General features: G+C 34.3%; 2 protein-coding genes across 4 annotated transcripts; both read left to right on the forward strand.

Annotated features, from left to right (window-relative positions):
• The first annotated feature begins 1,661 nt into the window (after positions 1 to 1,661).
• LOC142339848 (tRNA (guanine(26)-N(2))-dimethyltransferase-like) lies at positions 1,662 to 10,710 on the forward strand. Of its 3 annotated transcripts, none has more exons than XM_075390160.1 (5): positions 1,662 to 2,004; positions 2,539 to 2,759; positions 9,150 to 9,424; positions 9,612 to 9,876; positions 10,272 to 10,710. In XM_075390160.1, exons 1-5 carry the CDS (start codon positions 1,663 to 1,665, stop codon positions 10,636 to 10,638), a joined length of 1,470 nt encoding a protein of 489 aa, XP_075246275.1. In that variant the 5' UTR covers position 1,662; the 3' UTR covers positions 10,639 to 10,710. The 3 variants fall into 3 exon arrangements, with proteins under 3 accessions (XP_075246275.1, XP_075246277.1, XP_075246276.1); XM_075390162.1 differs by having other exon boundaries at positions 10,430 to 10,710; XM_075390161.1 differs by having other exon boundaries at positions 1,662 to 1,995.
• A 7,508-nt stretch (positions 10,711 to 18,218) lies between these two features.
• LOC142339849 (uncharacterized) lies at positions 18,219 to 24,815 on the forward strand. Its single transcript, XM_075390163.1, has 2 exons — positions 18,219 to 18,776; positions 24,504 to 24,815. Exons 1-2 carry the CDS (start codon positions 18,477 to 18,479, stop codon positions 24,771 to 24,773), a joined length of 570 nt encoding a protein of 189 aa, XP_075246278.1. The 5' UTR covers positions 18,219 to 18,476; the 3' UTR covers positions 24,774 to 24,815.
• The last annotated feature ends 609 nt before the right edge of the window (positions 24,816 to 25,424 follow it).

Raw genomic sequence — 25,424 nt, forward strand, 5'->3', positions numbered from 1 at the left:
GATCGCCTGGCCGACGCGGTCAACTCACTTCTCTATCTGTTAATATTTTTAAAACTGCCCGCAACTCTGTGAAAATTTGTTCCAAATACTCGTGAAGGAGTTTCTTTGACAATACAAATAGACAAAATTCATTGCAATAAATTTACCGAAATTAAACATTCTTAGCAAGGAAAGATAAGGCAATAACCAAGTTGTTATAGACACTAATTGGTCATAGAATTTGTTCGAAAAATGAACAATATAGCTTGTTATGTGAACAGAAATTTGTCCATGTCGCAAAAAAATGTCAATTCCCGATATTCTTTCCCCGTTGAAATTAAAATGCCAACTGATTTTGCATTTTCGGTAAAACTTGTTCAAAATCATTCTTCGTGTGGTAAGAAGAAACATACTTGAAGAAGTTGCGAAAAGATGGTTTACATGGATTGATGCTTTGTCTATATCTGTGGCGTCGAAAAGAGTAGGATAATATAAGGACTCTTTTAATCTGTCGATGATACACTTCCTTGGTTTAGATATAATGCTTTTTTATATTTACGACAGCCATTTGAATTGTTGCGACACATTTTCGCGGCTTGTCATAACCGGTTATATGGAACCAGTTAATGTTTATATGATGCGTCAATTGCTTGGCGTTGTTTTTTTGTGTGTCTTGATGTTTTTTAAATGCGTTTTTCGATCAAATCAACGACAAACTGTACTTCTGGTTAAATAACAATGTAATCGTTTATCTAGGAGTTTGTTTGAAAGAGGTCGCAGATACAAAATACAAGGATGCAATTAATTTTTATATAAGTTGTTTTTTTGTTTTTTTTTGTGAACTATTGTGATCTATGATGAACTATTGGCTTCCCTGAACTTGGAAAAAAGAGGTTTTCAAAAATTTGAAAATCCGTATTGCGATTTTTTCACCAGATGTTATTTTTGTTTATATCTCGGGTAACTTGGGGAAACTGAACACTGAAACTGAGCAAAGGTGCCTACTGATGTGTTTTGAGGATAAAAGACTATTAGGGCTCCACGGCACACTAATAATCAATATTCATTTCTGCTGAAATTCTGAATTCATTAACAATTCAAATATTTTGACAGTGCGATATTGACAGCGTCAGACACTATTTTTCAAAGAATTATAAAAGCATCGGTTGTCTTCTTTTTATCCAGAATCATTTTTAAGAATTTGTTTGCAATTTTTAAATTACATTTGGGCTCTTGATTTGGAAAATAAATCATCTTTTGTTCTCGTCACTCATATACAAAAAAAATATACAAGAATATATAAAGATATTTAAATCTTTATGTAATGTAAGAGAGAAAAACTCTATTTAGCAAGTCATTAGCAGTTTACTACTAAAAGTACTTATTTTTCATTTAGTGTGGGTGAACTCAGGATGATCAAATGAGTAATCAAATTGAAATCAATTGCAGGGGTGTGTCGTAAATTACTCAGTTTCCAGTTTGTTTAATTGTGGCCATGTGATTGACTGTTGATTTCTGAGCGGATTATAATTTTTTGGATGTTGGCTTGGCTTATACATTTTGGGTCAGCATGAGGCACAGATCCAAAAATAATCCGCATATGGCAAATAATCTACTAGGCTTAAATATATGGACAAAGTTGATGACAGCGTTTCTGCTATTTAGAACAAATTTTCAGATCGTATGAGAATGATCGAAGAGGGAAAAGCGACTGTGTGTGGTCAGAATGACTCGACCGTGTTCTACAATCCAGTCCAGGAATTCAATAGAGACATCAGCACTGCAATGATTGAAGTTTTCTCTCATTCTCTGGGAAGCGAAGATGACTTATTAATATATGAAGGTCTCTCTGCCACCGGGTTGAGGTCAATTCGATATGCGAAAGAATTGACAAGGGCCACAAAGGTGTACGCGAATGATTTAGATGCAATGGCATACGAGTGTATACGAGATAACGTGACTAGAAATGGAGTGTTGGAAACAGTAACGCCTTTGATGGGGGATTGTAATGCAAATTTAAGTAAAGTTTGTTTTGTCACTACTTAGTCTTGTTTTTTAAGGATGTGGGTTATTGGTTCGTGGGTTTCTCTTGCATAATTCACTGTCTTTCGGTCAAATATTTCAAATGGGGAACTGTAGCATATTTTAATTGCATAGCTTGCTGTAGCTCCTAATAGGCTACAAATCATTATCAATACCAGAACGCGCTTTAAAAGGAAATAATTCTTGAAATGAAAAACATTCAAAATAACTTAACTTGATAGTAACCCAATTCGGAAAAGATCTGGCCTCATGTATTCGGTAGCGATACGGAATTGAGCTGCACGTTCGGTCAAATTTGACCCGGAAGATTTAGGTATACTTCTTCCATGTAATGCCTAAAATCGTTTTTTCACTACCTTAATGGTGCAATTTACTTTAAAGGCTAATCCCACCTCCACCTTTTATTAGGTTACACAATTCTTTATCAGTTAAAAATGGGACATTTTGTGCACAGTCTTCCAAAAACAAATCTTTTGTTCACAGTGAAAATAAAAGAGATCCTAACTACTATTTCAGTTGATCTCTGAAGGAATCAAAGTGAATGTTGTCGATGTCGATCCGTTCGGTTCTCCGGCAATCTTCATTGACTCAGCTGTGAGCAAAGTGTCCGAAGGTGGTCTGTTATTGGTGACAGCCACTGACTTGGCTGTTCTCTGTGGCCAAGTGCCAGAAAAGTGCTACTCTCTCTACGGTTCCCTACCAGTCAAGACACCTTGCATGCACGAGAATGCCCTGAGGTTTGTGATGTATAGATTACATTAATCTACTGTACCCAACTGAGAAAATCTAGCATTTGTTAAGAACCGCGGAGAAGCAAATCAGAATTTTTAAGTGTCTGTAGCGGAGTCACGGAAACCTTGCTTGAAACACGAAGTGCTTAAAACACTCAGTTGCAAATTAAAAATTGACTGAAGTCAATTTTCTCACCCATTTATTCAGGACTGCGTAATTATATTTCAAGTTTATATTTCAAGTTTATATTGCGTAATATTTTATCTTGTTTAACAGCCGCCGTCAGCCTCTCAAACGGTTATTATTTAGGCGCTCTCCCTTTTTTTACATTTTCAAAGAATTTGAATTGTTTTGGTGCGCTGTTTTTTTAAAGATCCGTTCACGCTTTCGACTTTTCACGTCAGTGAGAAGTCAAATTAGAGTGGCGATTTTGGTCACACTGAAATAGCAAAAGGAGCAAAAAATCGAGTAGATTTGGGGCGTGACTTTTTTCAAAGTACCTTTAGAAGTGGAGTGAGAAACTGGTGTTTAAACAATTTGGCGGTTTTTGAGATGGTTTTTTTTCAGGTTCGTTAACTTGACTTGTTTTCAGAGTTTCCTCTCGTTCAGTGCTTTTCAGACGGTACATATGTGCTTTAATTGTGCTTATTTGCCTTTGCTTGAGTTCATTAAGGTGCAGCTAAAACTTTTTATGACTTTGCCACTATTTTTTGTCATAAACATTAGTGAATTTTAGATTTTGCCCCATTTTCAAAAAAAATTATCTATTGTCTTATCGCTTAGTATCACCAATGACAGGTCTGGATGGTTGCTAATGAGGCATGAAAGGACCTAATTAATAGTTCGAGTTGCTATCTAGTTGTTTTCATGACAATGACACTACTTTCTCTCAAAAATTTTTGAAGGAATTTTTGAGTTCTGCAAGTATTTATTGTACTTTTCGATGTGTTATCATTTAATATCATTGGGGACAGGTCTCTGATGCTGCTATAGGGGTTAACATTTTTTGAAACGTTTTTGTTCAAAGCTAGTGCTTTCTATAACTTTGACACTAATTGTTTTCAATAATAATTATCGAATTTTTTGAGTTTTGCGAGTTTTTCTTTTCAACTTTGTCGTCTTAACTCTTAATCTCATTATTGACGGATCTCATTGGTTCAACGCTTCAATTAAAGCAAGTTATTTCAGTTCATAGCTATTGCTTTCTGTGACTTATACGCTTGTTCGTTTTTGAAAAAAAAAACAATCTTAGTTATTTTTTTTTTAGTTTTGCTAGTATTTTTTGTACTTATTGCTGTCTTATAACTTATTCTGATTAATGACATTGTCAACGGTGGTCATTGAGGACTCATTTAATTGATGTAATGGTATCCTTTAGTAGCTGTTGCGTTCTGGGACTTTATACTAAGTGTTTTCAAAACGTTTCAGCGAGATTTATTGCGATTTTTGTTTTTTTTTTGTCTCATCATTTAATATTATTAGTGAGAGGACTCATCAATATTAATTGCTAATGAGAAATAGAGCAATATAGTTTGCAGTTTGAGTTCATAGCAGTAGTGCATGATCACATTTTTCGTTTTACATAAGTCACGACTTTCACGTTTGACATCTGACTTACCTCACTCACTGTTTCAACTGAATGGTTTTCAAATCCACTCACTTAATAAATTCACAAAATAGTGAATACAGTCAAGGTCAAAAGACACGGGATAAACCGATAAAGCCCGGTCATTAAGTCATTCAGAATTAGGTTATCGAAGTTCATTAGTGTTTGCTAGCTGACATTGGTTTTAAGCTTATTTGCTTTCAGCTGTGAAGCTGAATTAAGTATAGTTTTAGGATCCAACTGAAACTGCACGCTGAACTAGAACACTTTTTTGACACTGAAAAAAGGTAAACATTCGGTCAATTTATCTCTTCTTTTTTCTTTTTCAATCCCGGTGTGTATCAAGCGCGTCAACGGCGATTGTTTTCCGGCAACCTGCCGGCTATGTTTAATTCCGAAATCTTACCGAGATCGAAATAACAGATGTCATAAGATCCTATATACGTAGTCGGCAGATGTTAAAATCCCAAGTTTGGCCTTTTGGTACTTGCAAAATGCTTATTTTAAGCAAGGGTAAAAATCTGCAGATGTCAGTTCCAATTTCTGGCATAACGTCCAGAGCAATTTGCCCCACTCGAAAAGCTGTATTGGAGAAGTGTCTTTCTTAAATCAATTCTATTGGAGCGAATTTGAAGCAAGAAATGAAAAGCGCGAAAAAATCGTGGTGGTTTGACCACTAGTAGTTAAATTGGAGAGTGAAATTTCTAAGTGAGTGCAATTTTTTAGTTCACATGCGGCTTTTGCAAGCGTTTTTTCTGGTTTTCTCTAATTTTCGCTGGGAGTTTGAAATGTGCTGTCCTTGCGTTCGGAATTTCTTGGCAATCAACATAAGTTTTATGCAATTTTGGAATAATCTCAGGTGTTTATTGGGCTGTTAAGCTATTTTGGCCTTTTGGGCCATTGTTCAGTTTTTATTAAATTTAATGAATTAAAAAGGCCTATTGCTAGTGGAGTTTTATAGTGTTTAAATGATTACAGTTTTTAATTGCCTTCAAGCGAATTTTGAAGCTATTGTTGTGCGCCCTTTTCCGTTGTTGCTTAACCGTTTTTTCTTAGAACATTCTTTTGATCTCACTTCTCATGTCTTTTACGCTTTACGTCTTAATTTTTGCATGACCTAATTTGATTGTTTTCAGTAAAAAGTCTGTTGTTTATAAGAATGTTTAGAACAAGGCCCTGATAGCCGAGTGGTCAATGCTTCAGTCAGTTACGTCGGAGGTCGCGGGTTCAACCCCCCCCCCCCCCCCCCTATTTGCTGGGCAATTTTGCACCCATAAAAAGTTATCTAGGCTACCGCCCTTTCTGAATTAAGATGCGCTGCTTTTCGGTTGAGCATTTTGTCCAACGTTTGTCGGTTTATATTTTTAATAGCCGCCGTCGGCGGCCTCTCAACGGCTATTATTTATGCGCTCTTTTTTGATCACGTTTTTCACAAGTCACGATTTTCATGTATGACTTCTGACTTGCCTTAAGCACTGTTTCAACTGAATGGCTTTTCAATTCCTTGCATTGAATTTCGCAATGTAGTGGATACACTCAAAGTCAAAAGAGTAAAATCAGAAGAAACGGGATAAACATATGAAGCCCGGTCATAAAGTCATAGTGCATTAGGTTATCAAAGTTCATTAAATCAATTGCCGGTTGACCTTAGTTTTATGCTTCATGGCTTTCAGTTTAGAAGCTGAGTTTTGAAGCTACCGAATATGCAGAATTTGCGCATCAAATAAGAACTTTGACACTTAGTCAATTTCTCTCTTATTTTTTTTTTCAGTTTCAACCCCAATGTGCGTCAAGCGGCTCAACGGCGGCTATTTTTGGGCAATTTACCGGCTATGTTTAATAGCCGCCCTCATCTTTTCAGCCGGCTATTATAGCGCTCCTTTTTTACAATTCAAAGAATTTGAATTGTATTGGGGCGCTGTCTTTTTTTTAAGATCTGTTCACACATTTTCATGATTTTTGAAGTCAAATTGGAGTGGTGATTTTGGTCACGCCGAAACAGGAAATGGAGCGAAAAAGCAAGTGGTTTTGCGGCGTGATTTTTTTGCTCTAATTTTAAAGTAGAGTGCGAAAACGGTGTTTGAACAAAAATTCGGTTTCTCGGTAGTGGTTTTTTGTTCAGATGCGGCAATTCCACTCTGATTTTTACTGTTTTTTCGATTTTTTGGATCGGATTTCTTTGTAAATGGTTTTCCCAATCCATTTATAGTCTGTTCTCGGTCTAGTTTTCTGTTTAGTCAATGAAAATTCTTTGAATTGTACGTCAGGACTTGTCCTGCTATGTTTTTTTACTTCGTCGAACTTTTTTTTCGCTTTACCCATTTTGCCGCTTTTTAGACATTTTGCGTGAAATCTTTTCGACTTCTCTAGGCTAGTTTCACTCTTCTGTCATTCTGCTTAAAGTCCTTTTAAACAGCAGCTGCTAAGCAAAGCAATTCAAAATGAAGAGAGTCAGTATTAAAAAATCAAAGTCAGAAATAGAAACGGGATAAACCCATAAAGCCCATTTTTAGATGCCCGGTACTTGAACTTTGTTCTCATTAGTTTTAGTTACCATCTATAATGCTTATTGGTATTGATACTAGAACCTTTAGCCTCTCACTGAGAGACAGGAGTATGTTCAATTACAAAATGACATAAAAATAAATCGCACTTAAAAATGTTTTTATACAAAAATCAATTTTTGTTGATATTTGCTTTTCTTTCAACCTCAATAGAGTTATGGGAATCAACGGTGGCTATTTTCCGGCAATCTGCCGGGTATGTTTCTTAATAGCTGCGATAGCGGTCGCTCAGCGGAGCTTTTATTGAACTTCTCTTTTTTAAAAAAAATTCGTTGTCGAGAATTTTGTTCTGACCTAATGCCAAACCTTTTTTGAGGACAGCTAATAAACAACACACGAGATATCAGCAATTAATATGAAACTGATATTCTCCAGTTCTTTGCTCTGTTTGTGATTGTCTTTGGGAGCTTTAGGTTCTACGAAGCTATGGCGGCTATTTTCTGGCTTTTTGCATGCTATGTTATCAAACAATTTGCTTTTTGTAAATTTGAAGTAAAAATTGAAATGTGTTAGTTTTTAAATCGATTTCATGCAATTTTTCGATTTTTTTAAGTTTTTTTTTCAAAATTGCTTGAGAGAAAGTATTAGATTTTTATTTGAACTTCTTGATTTGAATTGTAAATTGATTTTTCGTGTTTAATTTTTTTCGCGGCTAATTTTTTATTTAATTTTGAGCTGCTCTTGTTTACTTTTCTTGAATGACTGTAATAGGTTCTAGTTGTTTCAAAGGATAGAGTTTTGGTGTTGACGCGAGCTATGTTTTTTAACAGATCTGTGTATTTTTTTAGGTCAAATTGAGTAGGGATTTAGGCCAAGCCAAAACATGAAGGGGAGCGAAAAGCGAGTGGTTTTCCGGCATGATTTTTTTAAATCTAGTTTTAATAATAGATTTCGACAACTTCGTTTGAACCAAAATAGGTTTTCTCGATTGTGTTTTATTTTATTCTCGCGCGGCAAATTTTAACTTCACTATTTTATTTTTTGGATCGGAGTTTTTTCTAAGTGGTTTTCCCAATCCATTCAAAGTCCATTTTAGGCCTAGTTTTTTGTTTGAACCAAATTTTTCTTTCTCGATAGTGGTTTTTTGTACACATTGATTTTCATTTCTTTTCAAATTTTTTGATCTGGTTTTTTAGAAATGGTTTTTTCCAATTGACTCATAGTCCGTTCTAGGTCTAGTTTTTGTTTAGTCAATGAAAATTCTTTGAATTGTACGTCAGGACTTGTCCTGCTATGTTTTTTTTAATTGGCTTTACCTTTTGATCACGTTTTTTGTTTTGCGCAAGTCACGAATTTCACGTTTTTGTGACTTACCTCACCGTTTAACTAATTGCAATTTAATTTTGTTACTCATTGAATTACGCAATGTAGTAAATGCGCTCAATGTCAAAAGAGCAAGATCAAAAGAAACGGGATAAACCGATAAAGACAGGTCATTAAGTCATTGAAAATTAGGTTACCAAAGTTCATTAGTGGTTGCTAGCTGTCATTGGTATTAAGCTTATTAGCTCTCAGTTCATGTGCATCAAGCGCGTCAACGGCGGCTAATTTCCGGCAATCTGTCGGCTATGTTTAGTCAGTGATTAATTAACTTGCTACCCTGAACTTTTTCCTGCAATGGCTTTTACTTCGTGCAAAAGATTTTCGCTTTACCCAATTCTGGTTAAATTCTGCCGCTTCCACAATTTTCGTGTAATCTGTTTTGATTTCTCCAAGTTAGCTTCATTGTTCTTTCACTCCACTCGAAGTCCTTTTAAATAGCAGTTGCTCAATGAAGAGTAATCTAAAATGAAGAGTAAGTAAGTAAGTAACGAAAAGGGAATTTAAAAAAAGAAACGAATAAAGTCCAGTTTTGGATTCCCGGTATTTAACTTTTTTTTTACTTTGTTTCAATTAATCTTTGTTACCTAGTCAAATGTTTTTTTGCTAATGATACTAATCCTTGTTTCTTCAAAATTAAGAAACATGAGTGTATGTAACTACGAAATCACAAACGAAATAGCGCGTGTTTCTTTGTAAAACAATCAATGTTTTGTTTAGTCTTTCAATGTCAATATGGGGCATAGGAATAAATGGCGGAAATTTTCCGACAATCTGCCAGGTGTGTTAATAGTATCTATAATTACATACCATTTTCGCCAAAAACAATTGTGGTTTCGCACTAGAGTATGAAAGCATAGTTCGTTAACAAGGGAAAAGGAGATCTGCTATTTTTTGTACTTCAGGATTCTGCTGTACTGCATCAGCCGTCAGGCGGCCATGCACGGGAGATACATAGTGCCACAGTTGTCCTTCTTCAAAGACTTCTACATTAGAGTTGCTGTCCGTGTGTTCACCAAGGCCTCAATTGTCAAAGATGTCTGTCTGCATCACAGCATGGTCAACTATTGCAGTCAGTGCTCCGATTTCTTACTAAACCCACTGGCTTTAAAAAGCGGACCCTCAAAATATGTTCACGCAACAGTGAATGGATACCAAAAATGCAAGCAATGTGAGAGCTGTAAGTTGGGTTTTCACTGTGCGTAATTTTTATAATCGTTTCCGTTTGTGCTCACCGCCGTTTATTATGTGCAAATTTGTAACCCCAAACCAAAACCACAAGTACACTTGGAACAGCTGAAGGCATAAAACTGACGAAATCAAGTGTTCTACTAGGCTACTGCTATAAACAGAATTTTTTGTTTCAGCAATGAGAATGGGAGGTCCAATTTGGAATGGACCTATACACGACTCACAATTTGTGTCTAAACTTCTTGACTTCATTCGCAATGAGGGTTTGAACAGATTCGGGAGCTTCAAGAAACTGATGGCAACTGTCAGTCTCATCTCGGAGGAGGTGGTGGATGCGCCTCTCTTCTTAACCAAAGACATGATTTTCAGTGCGGCCAAATTGTGTGGTCCCAAACTGACCCTGGTCTCCAGTGCTATTTTGAATGCGGGATATAAGTTCAGGTGTGCATGTAAATCGAAAGGAGTAACATTTCAGTATTTCTGATTAGGTTTTAAGCTGACGAAGTTTTGTTGCGAGTAGGGATCTATTCTTGTGCCCTACCATTAGTTTGGTTGGTTCTTTATTTGTAAAACACTTGTATTTTACATGATGATTTGCTGATTATACCCCCAGCCTAGTGGTCAGATAACCTATAGCCCCCAATCATGGTAAAGGACATAATAAAGGTGCTGATCAAATTCATTCAAAATTTTTTATAACAATTTGGCTACATTTTTCAAATTTCAGGATTTTTTCAATCAAAAATGCAACTTTTTGTTCTCGTTTGTTCTATTTACCATAATGGGGGGGGCTATAATTTCATGGGGGCTATAATGGCAGACACTTTTTATTTTAGTGTCTCACATTGCTCAGCAGTTGCTATCAAGACAGACGCTCCTACCGAATTGCTTTGGGATTTAGTTAGACAGTACGAGAAGGAGCACCCAATAGACAAGGAAAAACTGTCTCCTTTTGCGAAATGCATTTTGTCGAAAAACATTATTCATACTGTAGATTTCACACTCCATCAATCTGCCAACCCACAGTCGAGGACTACCAAGTTGACAAGGTTCCCCCAGAACCCTCCCAATTGGGGGCCAAAAGCGCGACCGAGGTCAAACAGGGTTTCAGATGAAAAAATGAATGTTGATCAAGTTGAAAACGAAAACAATCTTGAATGCGCGGAACCTGATGAAAAGAAACTGAAAACTGATATTGAGTGATTTGAACATTTTTCTGTTGAGAACTGAATTCCATTAGCAGATGTCAATTGAAAATTGAGCATTCGACATTAAGCATTTTTTTCACGTAGCCACTTTTTCACGTAGCAACGGTTAGACAAAAGATGTAAAAACCTATGTGGCAACCAGTTCTCTAACTACGATTACAAAAAGAACGACATATAGGCGACAAATATAGGTTCAATCAAATTTTGCGAGAAAACGATGTTGAAGCTCTTGACAACAGAACCTATTCACTAAAACCCTAGTTATTTTCCATAGCCCCTTCTTTCACAGCCATTGTGATGTTTTCTGTCATTAGCGTAGAAGTGTGACAAGACAATAAAGACAAATGTACAAAAATAAAAATGGAACGTTTAAGAAAAATCTTGTCTCAAAGCCAAAAACCATTTCCGAAATTATACAATGCAGTGACGGCTAAATCGATGCACTAGAACAAAAATGCGAAATTGGCACTTAATTATCAATTTTCGTTAATATTTGGCCTTTTCATTAATTTCTTCATTTTGGATCTTTCAGCGGAATTTTTTTTACACAATTAGTAAATAAGGCTTCTTTGCTATGGCTTCTATACAAAAACAAGTTTTTGATAATTCCTGAACTGGATGCCTCTTTCTGAAGTGTGGTACTTTTGTTGTATAGAATTGTACTCACACTAATGCGATTTTGAAGGTTTTGTCCAATTTTTCTGAGTTTTTGTATTTTGAGTAATTAACATAAAAAGTTTTCGGGTGCACTGTCAATGTTTTGGTTTCGTAATTTGCCAACTGATTTGTTTTTGGCAATAACTCGTTGAAATTCAGTGGAAATTCGTTTTTTTTAAATTTTTTGATTCTCGATTCCTCAACAAAAATCCATGTTTTTTTACACCTTTTTCATTTTGATTTTTAGCTATTTTCTACATCAAATTTTAATTTTTTTTTTATTCAGAACTTACGAATTAGTTTTTTCAATCTTTTTCACAATTTATGTATTCTCCATATTCTAGCATTTTTAGTTCTAACATCCTCCTAACACCTCGTTTTGTTTGCCCTGCCTTTATTAACTTAAAAATTTTCGAGAAAAATTTTTGTCTTTTTTCCTTTTTCATAGTTCTTTGTGTGCCAATTTTTTTTTTATTCAATATAATAAGCCACGAAGATTTTACTAGCTTCACTTTTCAAAAATTTGAACGACTTTTTCTGCAAATATTATTATATTATAATGGCTTTGTTTTAGTAGAATGCGATTTTTTGCGTTTGAATGCTACTCTGGCTTTTAACTCTTTTTCAAGATTATTTTCGAATTGATTCGTTTTTGACCTTTATTTAGTTTTATCGCGTTCATTGTATTTACGGCGACAACTATTGTGCAAAAGTTATTTATTCACCAAATGATTATTGGTTTTATTTTGTAGAAGTGTTTCGTTTGAAAGAACGTACGGAAAATGATAATTTAAACAATTTTTGGCAAGTTCTTGCAGTATCAAAATTTATCAAAACTAGAAAGGGTTGGAAGTCTAATATGAGTTGACTTTTGCCACTTGTGCAGTATGATGTTTTCAATTGTGTACAAAAATTTTATGACTTTATAAAAATAGGAGTTATGTCTTTTTTTGTTCGGTGCTTTTTTGGCTTATTTTTCTTTTTTTACTGATTTCTTTTATAGTCGCTTTAGTAGGTAGATTGAAGAGGATTTTTTTGAGCTATGTTATTTCCGGAATTTTTTGAGCTATGTTATTTCGTCAAGATTTTGCATCATTTTTCACAACCACTTCAAATCTGCTTTCTGTTCACTCGTTCACACAGTTTCAACTTAAATGGGGCGAATTTTTTTGTTCGTGTGCAAAAGTTTTTGATTACATGTGACCTATCTCAGTATCAATGATGGCGTCCTCACTTTGAAATTGACTTTTGCTTACTTTTGTTCAGAGATATGGTCAAGTGAAGGTGTGTCACTCTGAATGAAGGTTATTTTGGAGGAGCAGCTATTAGAGGCAGCAAAAACCTATACATAATCTTAATGAAAATTTACTATCTCATCCTTTAATGAAAAGGACAAGGTTTTGTTTTGTGTTTTACTGTTTTTTAGACCGCAGATATACGAAGCTATTGCGGCTATTTCCTGGCAATCTGCCAGCTATGTTATTTAGTACATCTTCCAGGGTCTGCAATCCAGGGACAATCACCGTAAAACTTTGTAATTTGCGAGTAAAAAATCGAGATTTGAGCGTGTTGAATTTGGATCCTGAAAACGGTGTCGAAGCAGCTAAAAAGAAAACCCACGAGTACCCACTGAAGAAAAACCCGAGCTAAATTCAAGCGCGCCTTCTTTCAAAGCAGTTGTTGTAACACCTGTTCTGTCATTAGTGCAACAATTTGACAAGAGGATAAAGACTGACGTACAAAAGATAAAAAAGACAGACCATTGCACAAATGAAAACTCTATCTCAAAGCTAATAACAGTTTCTGAAAATAAAAAACGCTGTGAAGGTTAAGCTTCGACTCATTAGAAAATCAAACGACTTCTATGTTGGTAATGAGCCACCAGTTGAGAAAAAATCATTAAAATTTTGCAAAAGCTCAAAAATCCACTGTTTTTTTTTGAAAAAAAGGTTTTTTAAAAGTCAGAAACACAATAAGTTTTCAACTGAGAAAAAAGATATTGAAAATAAGTAATTCTATAATCTAAACTGGACAGGCTTTCTAATGATGCCACACAACTCTACTGTCAATATATCGATCGGCCAAAATTGACGGAACAAAATAACATCGTTTGAGTATAAAGTTCCTGCCCCAAAAGAGTGGGTCGGAATAGTTACGAAAAATAATTTAAGAACGGTCCACAGAGGTTATTTTTAGCCGCACAGAGATAGCCTGTGATTGACCTTCCCTTGGTTTTTTGCAACTCGAAGAAGAGCATTTGCTCTTGTTAAAATTTTTCTTATTGGCAGTACTATTTGTTCAAACAGGCGGCGTTGTGACTCAGGCCGCGTTGAACTGTTTGTGCATGTTGATGCAACCGTCCAAAAGTTTATATCACAGTGCTTTCTTGAAGCCTAGTAATGCGTTTCAAGTGCGAAATTGGCACTTAATTTGCAATTTTCGTCAATATTTGGCCTTTTCAATATTTTCTTCATTTTTGGATGTTTTAGCGGAATTTTTTTACACAATTAGTATATATGGCTTCTATACAAAAACAAGTTTTTGATAATTCCTGAACTGGATGCCTTTTTCTGAAGTGTGGAACTTTTGTTGTATAGAATTGTACTCACACTAATGCGATTTTGAAGATTTTGTCCAATTTTTCTGAGTTTTTGTATTTTGAGTAATTAACAAAAAGTTTTCGGGTGCACTGTTAATGTTTTGTTTTCGTAATTTGCCAACTGATTTGTATTTGGCAATAACTCGTTGAAATTCAGTGGAAATTCTTTTTCTTTAATTTTTTGATTCTCGATTCCTCAATAAAGATCCTTGTTTTTTTACTCCTTTTTCATTTTGATTTTTAGCTATTTTCTACATCAAATTTTAATTTGTTTTTTATTCAGAACTTACGAATTAGTTTTTTCAATCTTTTTCACAATTTATGTATTCTTCATATTCTAGCATGTTTAGTTCTAACATCCTCCTAACACATCCAGTTTTGTTTGCCCTGCCTTTATTAACTTAAAAATTTTCGGGAAAAATTTTTGTCTTTTTTCCTTTTTTATAGTCCTTTGTGTGCCAATTTTTTTTTATTCAATATAATAAGCCACGAAGATTTTACTAGCTTCACTTTTCAAAAATTTGAACGACTTTTTCTGCAAATATTATATTATAATGGCTTTGTTTTAGTAGAATGCGATTTTTTGCGTTTGAATGCTACTCTGGCTTTTAACTCTTTTTCAAGATTATTTTCGAATTGATTCGTTTTTGACCTTTATTTAGTTTTATCGCGTTCATTGTATTTACGGCGACAACTATTGTGCAAAAGTTATTTATTCACCAAATGATTATTGGTTTTATTTTGTAGAAGTGTTTCGTTTGAAAGAACGTACGGAAAATGATAATTGAAACAATTTTTGGCCAGTTCTTGCAGTATCAAAATTTATCAAAACTAGAAAGGGTTGGAAGTCTAATATGAGTTGACTTTTGCCACTCGTGCAGTTTGATGTTTTCAATTGTGTACAAAAATTTTATGATTTTATAAAAATAGGAGTTATGTCTTTTTTTGTTCGGTGCTTTTTTGGCTTATTTTTCTTTTTTTACTGATTTCTTTTATAGTCGCTTTAGTAGGTAGATTGAAGAGGATTTTTTTGAGCTATGTTATTTCCGGAATTTTTTGAGCTATGTTATTTCGTCAAGATTTTGCATCATTTTTCACAACCACTTCAAATCTGCTTTCTGTTCACTCGTTCACACAGTTTCAACTTAAATGGGGCGAATTTTTTTGTTCGTGTGCATAAGTTTTTGATTACATGTGACCTATCTCAGTATCAATGATGGCGTCCTCACTTTGAAATTGACTTTTGCTTACTTTTGTTCAGCGATATGGTCAAGTGAAGGTGTGTCACTCTGAATGAAGGTTATTTGGGAGGAGCAGCTATTAGAGGCAGCAAAAACCTATACATAATCTTAATGAAAATTTACTATCTCATCCTTTAATGAAAAGGACAAGGTTTTGTTTTGTGTTTTACTGTTTTTTAGACCGCAGATATACGAAGCTATTGCGGCTATTTCCTGGCAATCTGCAGCTATGTTATTTAGTACATCTTCCAGTGTCTGCAATCCAGGGACAATCACCGTAAAACTTTGTAATTTAAGAGTAAAAAATCGAGATTTGAGCGTGTTTAATTTGCATCCTGGAAACAATGTCGAAGCCGTTAAAAAGAAAACCTACTCAAAAAATTTCCAAGATATATTTATTGGCATTTTCTTTCAACGCCGTTTGATCTGTCAGTAGCATACAAAACTGTCAAAACAAGAAAGAGTGATGTACAAAAATCAAAAAACGAACCAATGCAGAAAAAATTCCGTCTCGAAGCTAAAATCAATTTCTGAAAACAACAAACGGAGTGTAGGCTAAACTTCGAATCATTGGAAAAATGATACAAACACTGGGCTGGTATTGAGCCGCCAGACGACAGAAATAAGATTAAAAATGTTAAGAGCTCCAAAATCCACTATTTTTTGTTTTGAAAAAATATATTTTTGAAACTCGGCAAAACAATAAGCTTTAAACTGAGAAATCAGTCAAATGTTCAGAAATTTTTGAACCGCGATAATTCGGCAGAAACAAGAACAAAATGAAAAAAAAATCAAATGTAATTTCTCCGATGGATGGGCTTTCTAATGATACCTCTCACAAATCACTACGGTAAATATATTGTTTGGCCAAAATTGACTGAACGAAAACACGCGTTTTTGTATATCTTTACTCCCAACCAATATGGATCGCTGGCCGGCAGATGTTGTATTTAATACATATTTCTGGGTGTACAGTCCATAGACGATTGCCGAAAAATTTTGTATTTTGTAATTGAAAAAAATTGAGATTTGAGCGTGTTGAATTTGGATTTTGAAAACGGTCTCGAAGCGGTTAAAAAGAAAATCTACTCACAAATTATCCTAGATATATCCATTTTCGCCTTCTTTCAACGCCGTTTGGCAATACTTGTTCTGTCATTATTGTTAAAATTTGACAAGACGATAAAGACTGATGTACAAAATTTAAACAAAAACGGACCAATGCACAATAAAGGAAAACTGTGTCTCAAAGCTAAAAACATTTCCCGAAAACAAAAAACGCAGTGAATGCTAAATTTCGACTCATTAGAAAAAAGGTACGAGCTCTCTGCTGATAATTTGCCACCAGTTGACAGAAATAAGATTGAAATACGGGAAAAGCTCAAAAATACACTACTTTTTGAGTTGAAAATTTTTTTTGAAATTCAGAGAAATAATAAGCTTTCAACTGAGAAATCAGTCATATGTTCACAAAATTTCGATCCTCGATAACTTCAATGCAAAACGAAGCTCAAAAAACTTTTAATTTTTATTCTACGCTGGACGTGCTTTCTAATGATATCACTCACAAATATCGATCGGCAAAAATTGTCTGAACAAAAAAACCGTTTGAGTTTAAATTTCCTCCTCAACCAGTATGGATCGCAGTAATTAAGAAAAACGGTACAAGAACGGTCGGCAGATGTCAGATTTATTATTTCTTCCTGGGTCTACAGTCATAGACCATCACCGACATTCTTTTATTTTGCGAGCAGAAAACGAGATTGGAGGTTGTGGAATTTGGATCCTCAAAGCTTCACTAAATGCAATACTCCTCTCGGGACTTACGCGACGAGAAGAGAGCGCACAGTCACAGAAAATTCTAATTATTTTTGCACTTTAAAGGGATGTGCGATGGAAACATGACTGTGATACGAATTACAGAAAGCGGGATAATGACCGCGCAGTCGACCGCTCCTATAGCAACTTGAGCCGAATAAACAGCAGCTGAGATTGAGAAAATGTATGAGGACGATCTCAAATAAATTGAATCTTAGGTAATATAGTTACATTATTGTTCATTAAGGGAAATTATAGTCAGTACAATCATGTTTATTAATCATGCGATTGACAATTAACTAATAGTGTAGAGTGTGTAAATTTTTATGTGCAGAAAAGTTCCATTTAATGCGGAAATAATTATACGATCTACAAAAAGTTGTTGTAGATCTATAAAAAGTTTTTGCTGGGTAGTGTAAATTTTGACTATAGACATTTAAGTACGAGTTCTTCAGGATTCTTTGCCGCGTTGCACATCCTGCCTACCAATTCCAAATTTACTTCTTGTTTGTAGAATAACACTTTATTCATGGATTTCTCATTTAAACTGTCTCGTACAATTATTCTGAAATTTGCAGCTTGAAGTAACTTGAGACATGGAAATTTGTTCAATCTTTCTGGCAATGACTTTTAGCAAAAATAATTGGTTCAAACTTTGAACGATGTCTCAGGCTACCCCCATACGACTGATTAAAATTAAAATTACTTTGTGGAAAACAATCGCTAAAAGTTAAGTTTAAAATTTGGAAAATATCTAACAAAACTGCTAAATATATTTTGGGCGGGGGCACAATTGTTCGCGTTTTTATTCAAACAAATTGCTCTTTGCAATTAAATCTAATCCCCAAGAAATTCGAAATAGTTCCCCTCATATCTTTCCGAAATTCAAAAAAATTGTTGTGTCTCTCAATGACGAAAAAATTTATATTCCCTCTTTTTCTAAACTGATGCTGGAACAATTTTTTAAACGGAGACGAAATACAAAATTTCGGCGACAAAAATGACAACTTTAACCTGAATGTTGGCAGTACACTACTTTACGATTAGGAATATTTTTCGTGCAAAACGAAAAATCAACTTCAATTTCTAAGCAGATCAGCTTGCAGTTAAAATCAGGACAGTATTTTAGGGGGATACAGTATCTAAAAAACCAATTCAATCACTTTTTCAGACAGGTGTTCCATTTTCCATTCCATTCTTTAATAATTAATAATATAGTGATGAATCAATTTTTTACTTCAGCAAATGCGTTAAATACGTAGCAATAATATATTACATAATGTAAAAATTCTGCTGCTGTTATTGTTACTAGACTTACTTTCATACGCATAATGCTATTTGAACTTTATTTTCATCTTCTTGAAGTTTGTTTTCTAGTCATAACTAAAAACTGGCATTTCTTCAATGAGTTGAGCTTGCTCAAAAAATACATTTTGGTACACGTAATAGTAATTATTTAGCCAAAATTTTCTTATCAAAACTTTTTGTTTATTTATATAAAATATATTTTACGACACCATGTTTTATCAAGGAGTAATCTATGTTGCCATATTTTGCACAATTGCAGCGTTGCTCTTCAGCCTCTGTTGTCATGGCAACCGATTCTGGCTACTTGAGGACTATTTTGGGGGAATGTGGAAATACTGCGAAGACACGAGTGGAGTTATGGGTGACTGTATTGACATAGGAAAAGAAGAGGCAAAGATACTCGACCACCCGATGAGTGCTTATAATGGAATGAGGTTCTTCATTATTCTGTGTCAGATTGATGGGTTGCTTGTTGTGGCTGCAAATGCATTGAATCTTTATTTTCGAAAGGTAAAAAAACGCAAATTACTTACCGCAACGTTTTGTGCATATTAACAAGACCTCTGCTTATCGACATTTCGATTGTGTTTATTGATTAAAACTAGTCATTTGAGCCGTGTCAAACCATTGATGACGAGTACCCAAAATTAGTATTGTTCACTTACAAGTTTTGGAATTGATTTTTTCCCTATTTGATTTAAGCTACGGTAATAAGAGAACACTAAAAACAATGGAAATTTTCTGAAGATAGTCTGAGAGGAATCTTGCCCAGTGGTTATTATTTTATTTAGTATGCAAAAAATGACCAAAATGTAAAAAATGTTGACATTTTCTCTTCAGGATGTCTAACACTCTAATGATAGTCTAGTTTTGCAGCCCCGTCTCAGACCGAAATCAAGTATGTCCAGACCGAAGATGAACGCACGCGGGGTATCGGAGGTATCCTGGAAAGTAAGACACGCACAAAACTGTGGACATAAGGAATTAAAAGGCGTAGTCCTTAATTAATGGCTTCATTACACTGCCTAATTTTGTTTATTCGAATACTTGCCTACAGCGATTCTTAACATTTTAGTGAGCTTGGGTTTCTAATAAACCACTGTGCAGTTTCTCTTTGAGCATTAATGTGTTCATCAGTTTCGGATAAAAATAATTCAACACGCTATTGTTCGCATTGTTATTTTTTCTGGATGCTTTGGTCATTAGATCTTTTATTTTCTTGTCTAAATAAAAAAAACACAAGGAGACTCGTTAATGTGCGTTCGCACATGATGTTCCGACCCAAGCTCATCTACATTTTTGACTTAATTGACAACCAAATGAAGAGATAACAAAAATAGACGTTTGAGTTTAAAAAAATTGTTACAAAACCTAACTACTAATTGAAATACATAATGCCATGCCTCATTATAGCGTTCACAAGATCTGCCATCAAAATACTACGAGAAAAGAAAAACACAACAAAGAAAGCAAAAACAAAAATTTCACGGCAAAAACTCAAAATCTAAATTTAAAAGCCTCTAGTTACAAGATCAAAAAGCAATCAGATAAAAAATTAACTAAACACATTTTCCTTTAGCTAACAATACGGCAGTTGAAATCTTTCTTAAAGGGACTAGGTACCAAGTCGACATAGAAGAAAAAATGAGGCGAAATTCAAAAATCAGTCAACATATTTTAAATCAAACAATTTAAGAAGTCTTATAAACCATTAGCTTATAATAAAATAAGTCTTGATAAATTTACAAAAAAGTCATTATGAAACTAATGGGACCTGTCTTCGGTTAGTGTAAGCCATAGAAAAGGACTGAAGATGCGGAAAAACTCAAAAAATTACAAACTTTTTGGAAAGCACAAACTATAGAAGCCATTAAAATCATTAGCTATTATTTTTTTATAGTAAATCAGCTATAATTATACTAAAACAATAAATATTTTCATTTGGACCACATTTGAAAATCATTGGGATCTGTTATTACCCGAATGTGCCTAAAGAAGAGAAAAAGAAACAAAATTTCAGTAATCACAAAAATTTTACGAAACGCATATTGTCCAACAAACAAAACATCAGTTACGAAATAATATCAGTAGACATGTTAATTTTTGAAATGCAATGAATTGGATGAGACCTCTCAATGACGAGAATAAGTTACAATTTGACGAAAAGAAGAATAAAACTTTAAAGTTTGAAAATTATTTGGAAATGTATTCTATCATAAACTTTAAGACTATTTGCAATATGACTACTCCGGGTAACATTGTTCATTCAACCCTCAATTTTATGCTTATGAGACCAGTCCGCATATTACGGCTACCTAAAAATAAAAAAGTCAAAATGAGGAAAATCATAAGAAATTGAAGGATAAAAGTTTCGATGCCATTAGAAAGTGAATTTTTCAGGAAAAACTTTTCTATTTTCAATTCATATTTTCCCGGCAATGGGATTTATATTAACAACATGACTTCAAAAAATCAACAACTAAAAACAAATAAATAAAAACCACGAAATTTTTGAGAAAACCCGTAGTATCAACGCCATTTAATTCAATGGCCTTCAACGGAAGCCAATAAATACGCTAAATTACGCCTCGATGGGATGCTTGACACTCATTTGTTGTCAATAAGACATCACATCAAATCATTGACTATGGAAACAACAACAAACTCTGGCAAAATCCACTAAATTCAGTAGAAAAGTTCGATAAGAAAGCGCCGAAGCCATTTAAACAATAAGCTTTTCTCAAAAAACTTTATCTATGATCCAATGGCCTTCTCTTAGCCATTGAGAACTATAAATATTAGGATAATGTAATAAGAATTCAAAAGGAACCAAAATTACGAAAAAAAAACATCCAAAATTTTTTTTTTAAATTATGAAAACTCGTGAATTGAAGTCATAAAACCAAGAGTTAGAAGATAAAACCACTAACCAGATAATTTTTGGTAATTTTTGGATGCATTCGGAAGGAAAAGGCTACTGTCATTACTGAGATTGATTTACCGTTCACGAGAATAAGTTAAAGATTGACAAATGTTCAAAATATTTCAAAATATATTTTTTTAAAAATTATGAAAACTCGTGCGTCGAAGTCATAAAATCAAGAGTTAGAAGATCAAACCACTAACCAGATAATTTTTGGATGCTTTAGGAAGCAATGGGCTTCTGTCGTTACTGAGACTGACTTGCCGTTCACGAAAATAAGTTAAAGATTGACTAATGTTCAAAATTTTTCAAAAAAAATCTTAAAAGCCATTAAATTCAATATCTTTACACGGACGTCATTAAATACGCTCAGTAATGCCTTGATGGTCGGACAATGATGTTGTTCATGCATAGTTAAACCAATAAAAACGTCACAATAAGCCTTATGACTATGAAACAACAACAGATACAAGCAAAAACCAAAAATTCTTGTAGAAAAGTGCGAGATGGAATTGTCGAAGCCATCTATACCATAACTTTTTCGCTGAAAACTTTATCAATGATCCATTGAACGTCTTCTATAAGTCAATGGGAGCTATCAATATTAGGATAACGTGATAAGACTTCAAAAATAACCAAAAATACGAAAATGTTCAAAAATTTTTAAAATCATGTGGCATTGGAGTCATATAACCATCATTTAGAAGATATAACCGCTAACCAGTCTATTTTTGGTTGCAGTGGGAAAAAAGGGGTTCCTGTCATTATTGAGACTGACTTATTGTTCACAAAAATAAGCTTATGATTGGTTAGTTTTAAAAAAATTCAAAAATTTATTTTCAAATTCTTAACAGCCAATAGTTGACCACTCAAGCACTAGATAGTTTCTCTTAGTGCTCACTACGAAACCTATTGCACTTCTAGTCAACGAGTTTATGCCATAAGACTCCAAAAAATAGTTAAACCCCAAATTGAAAATCAAAATTTCATTTAAAATTATGAAAACTGAGAGTCGAATCCAAAAAAACATGAGCGATTCCTTGAAAGCGATTTTTTTGTTCATTGGGCTTCATTTGACTTTAATTGAGGTTTGTCAATAACAGAACCTCGATATGAAAGGTGACTAGTCTCTAGATGACTTAAAGAACAATTAAATTTGTGAAAAACTTTTTTAAAAAAAGAGCTCTCAAATAGTCTTAGATTTTTTTATAGTAAACTTTCCTATGAGACCAGAACTAGTCTTTTTATTGTCTTTCGTATATTAGGAACACAAAATTGGTTTACTTTGTGGCGTGAAATGTAATTTTTAATTACTATTTTCGTAGAAAAAATATTAATTTGAAGAAAAATTACACTAAAAGTGAACAGAATCATGCCAAATATCCCTTGTTCACACAGAACTTCAATGCTCGATAACTCCTCGAAAAAAAAAACGAAATTTAAAATCGTTTTAATTTCGAATTCTACGCTCGACGAGCTTTTTAATGATACCACTCATATTTCTTTACGATGAATGTATCGATTGGCCAAAATTGTCTGAACAAAAAAATCCATTTGAGTATATAGTTCCTCCCCCCACAATTGGGGTCGAATAATAAGTTTCATTATTAAGTTCCCTTTATTTCAAAGCATTGGTTTTAATTGACTTTACTATTTTCTTTATTAATCAACTAAGATATCAATGATATTCTAGATATGGTCTCCCGTCTTTTATTTTAAGCGAGTTTTAAACATTAAGTCACGATATAAATTGTCAGATTCCAAACATGGTTGAAGTCCAGAAATGTGCTCTTTAAAAGTTTAGAATTTGTTTTGCGTGCTGCTTCAATATAAGTAACTAGTTCGACAATTTGCAATTCTTTGAAAAAAAAGCCTGACGATCTTCAAATCTTTGTTCGTTTTTGGCAAACAGGTCTTTTTCAGGAGAAATAAATTACTGCTGCTCTAAAAGATTTTAAATGTTGCTGGTCAATTTTTTGACACCATTTTTTCCTTGTTTGTCATCTGTATCAGAAGGATACGCCCAAAATTTTTAAGCAATCAGGATAGTCAACTAAGGACGAGAATTCCATAATGATTGATACTTCTTTATGCTTTTGCAACGGAAAAATTTAAAAAAAATGGCGGCATAAAGGTCATTATAAAAAATATAGAAAAATTGTAAATTACAATGGCATGTTTTAAGACTTATATAGGTTTAAGTTGCAATCAACTCTCCTTATTTTGATGAAATTGAAATCAAAATGCAGAAAACCTTGAACAGATTATCGATTAGATCAGATACTGTATAGAAAAAAATCTGGTTTTAAACATTGCCTTTGACTTATGGGTCAATTAAAAATGCGCCTTCTCATAAAGCAGCCGTTAAAAAAACAGAAACATAATTTACAAGCATCCTTATCTTTTTCACAACAGACTAAAACTCAATTTTGTGGAATCGGGCGAACAAAGAGGAGGCTGTGTGAGCATTTATTCCTTTATCGCCCTACCCCACACTGTAAGGCCTTTTCCATCTATTAAGATCCGTTTATGGAATTAGAGAGCTAAAATGGACATAGTGCTCCTCTTCATTCGGTGAGGCTGCTCGCTCGTGAACGAACTTTGTTGAGCTATAATACAAGAGGTGTGTGTTATTGAAGTCTGGTCCCAAATTTTAATTTTGAAAAAACTTTCCGCATCATAATTTGTCGACAATTTTTTAATAGCAGTTCGGCAACATATTTACGTTTTTTATACAAAAAATTTGCATTTCGCTTAAGTAACTGATTACTACATTTGTCGCTAAAATTAAATTGATTTACTACTCCACTTTTGTCTCTCCTTTCCCTCCACATCCCGGAGATCCCTTACTTCATGATATTCGTATTGTTTTCAGGAATTTTTGCCGTCATCATTTTAAACTTTTGTCAATTCGATTTGTTGGGTGATATTCGCGTAGTAGCTTTTTGTGATCTATCAGTGATTTATTACACAGAAGTCAATAGAGATTCTTTACCGGCGTTTACCGGTACCGAATTTTGGAGTAAATTTATTAACTTTTAAGCCGTTTTCACGTTTGCATCCCAATACATGTTATACTTACTTATACTTAATCCTTTTAATTGGTCGTCTGCAAGTTGTAGCCACTTTCTTTGCAAGAAGATTTAATTCGGTACCGGTATATGTTTGTACTGATGTTCCAATATTTCATTGTTCAATTTAATGAAGAATTTGAATCTGTTTCAATTTCTCGAGCTCTTATTTTTTGTTTTTCTGTGGCGTTTTCTTGGCGTTCCAAGTTTATCATTAAACACAGTACGATTCTGCAATTTCAGCGTCGCTTTCTGGCAATTGGCAACCTCGGACTCAGCATCATATTCTTCGCATCCTATCTTCTGTTTGCCACCATCGCAACCAGAGTGTTCCAAGAGGCTTTCAACGTGGACACTGAGAATGGATGGATCATTGTGGCCATGTGGGTCGGCTGGATATTCTCTGTTCTGACTTTTATTTGCGCCCTGGGATTACTGTACTTGATACTGAACAGTAAACGAAGCACTGACACAGTTGTCAAAAGAGTCACTACCACTCATGTATCTTACTGAACTGGTGGTTTCTTCCCATCATAGCTCACCCAACCACGCCCCCCCCCCCCCCCCCCTCAATGCAATGAGAAACATTTTATCAGATATGTGCCAACCACTATCTCAAAGTCTCAGCGCTAGCTGATCAAAAGCACAACCTGAGCCCCGGGTTGATTGTTCGGATCTCTTTTGCCCCCCCCCCCACAACCACCACCAGTGTTTTCTATGACCCCAACCTGCAAATTCTTTGATGTATATATCACGTTACTATATTAAAAATAGCACGCAAGCTGGGGGATGCTGACCAGATCCGATTTTATAAGGAAAACCTTAACGAAGACCAAATATGCTGGGCTATAGCTTGAACAAACTACTTCTTTTTGTGTTTGGTATCCAAGAAATACTAACATATAGTTTTGTATATGGTTCCCAAGATTCCACTTTTACGCACGATAAAAGTCAAAAAGCATGCTATTTACGACTGTAATTACCGGCGTTTGTTGAACAGAATATAACAATTACGCCCTTGTTTTCGCAACAAAATTACTTCTCGTTATACTGTCATACAAACGAAAAAGTTCGCATTATGGTATATTTATGGTGTTCTAATTGTTTTAGATCCCTAGTTTCGTGGGCTATAATGGGAAATTGAACTGAATTAATATTGCCGAG

This window comes from Convolutriloba macropyga, chromosome 5 (genome assembly GCF_964194025.1).
Source record: "Convolutriloba macropyga chromosome 5, txConMacr16.3, whole genome shotgun sequence".
NCBI lineage: Eukaryota > Metazoa > Xenacoelomorpha > Acoela > Convolutidae > Convolutriloba > Convolutriloba macropyga.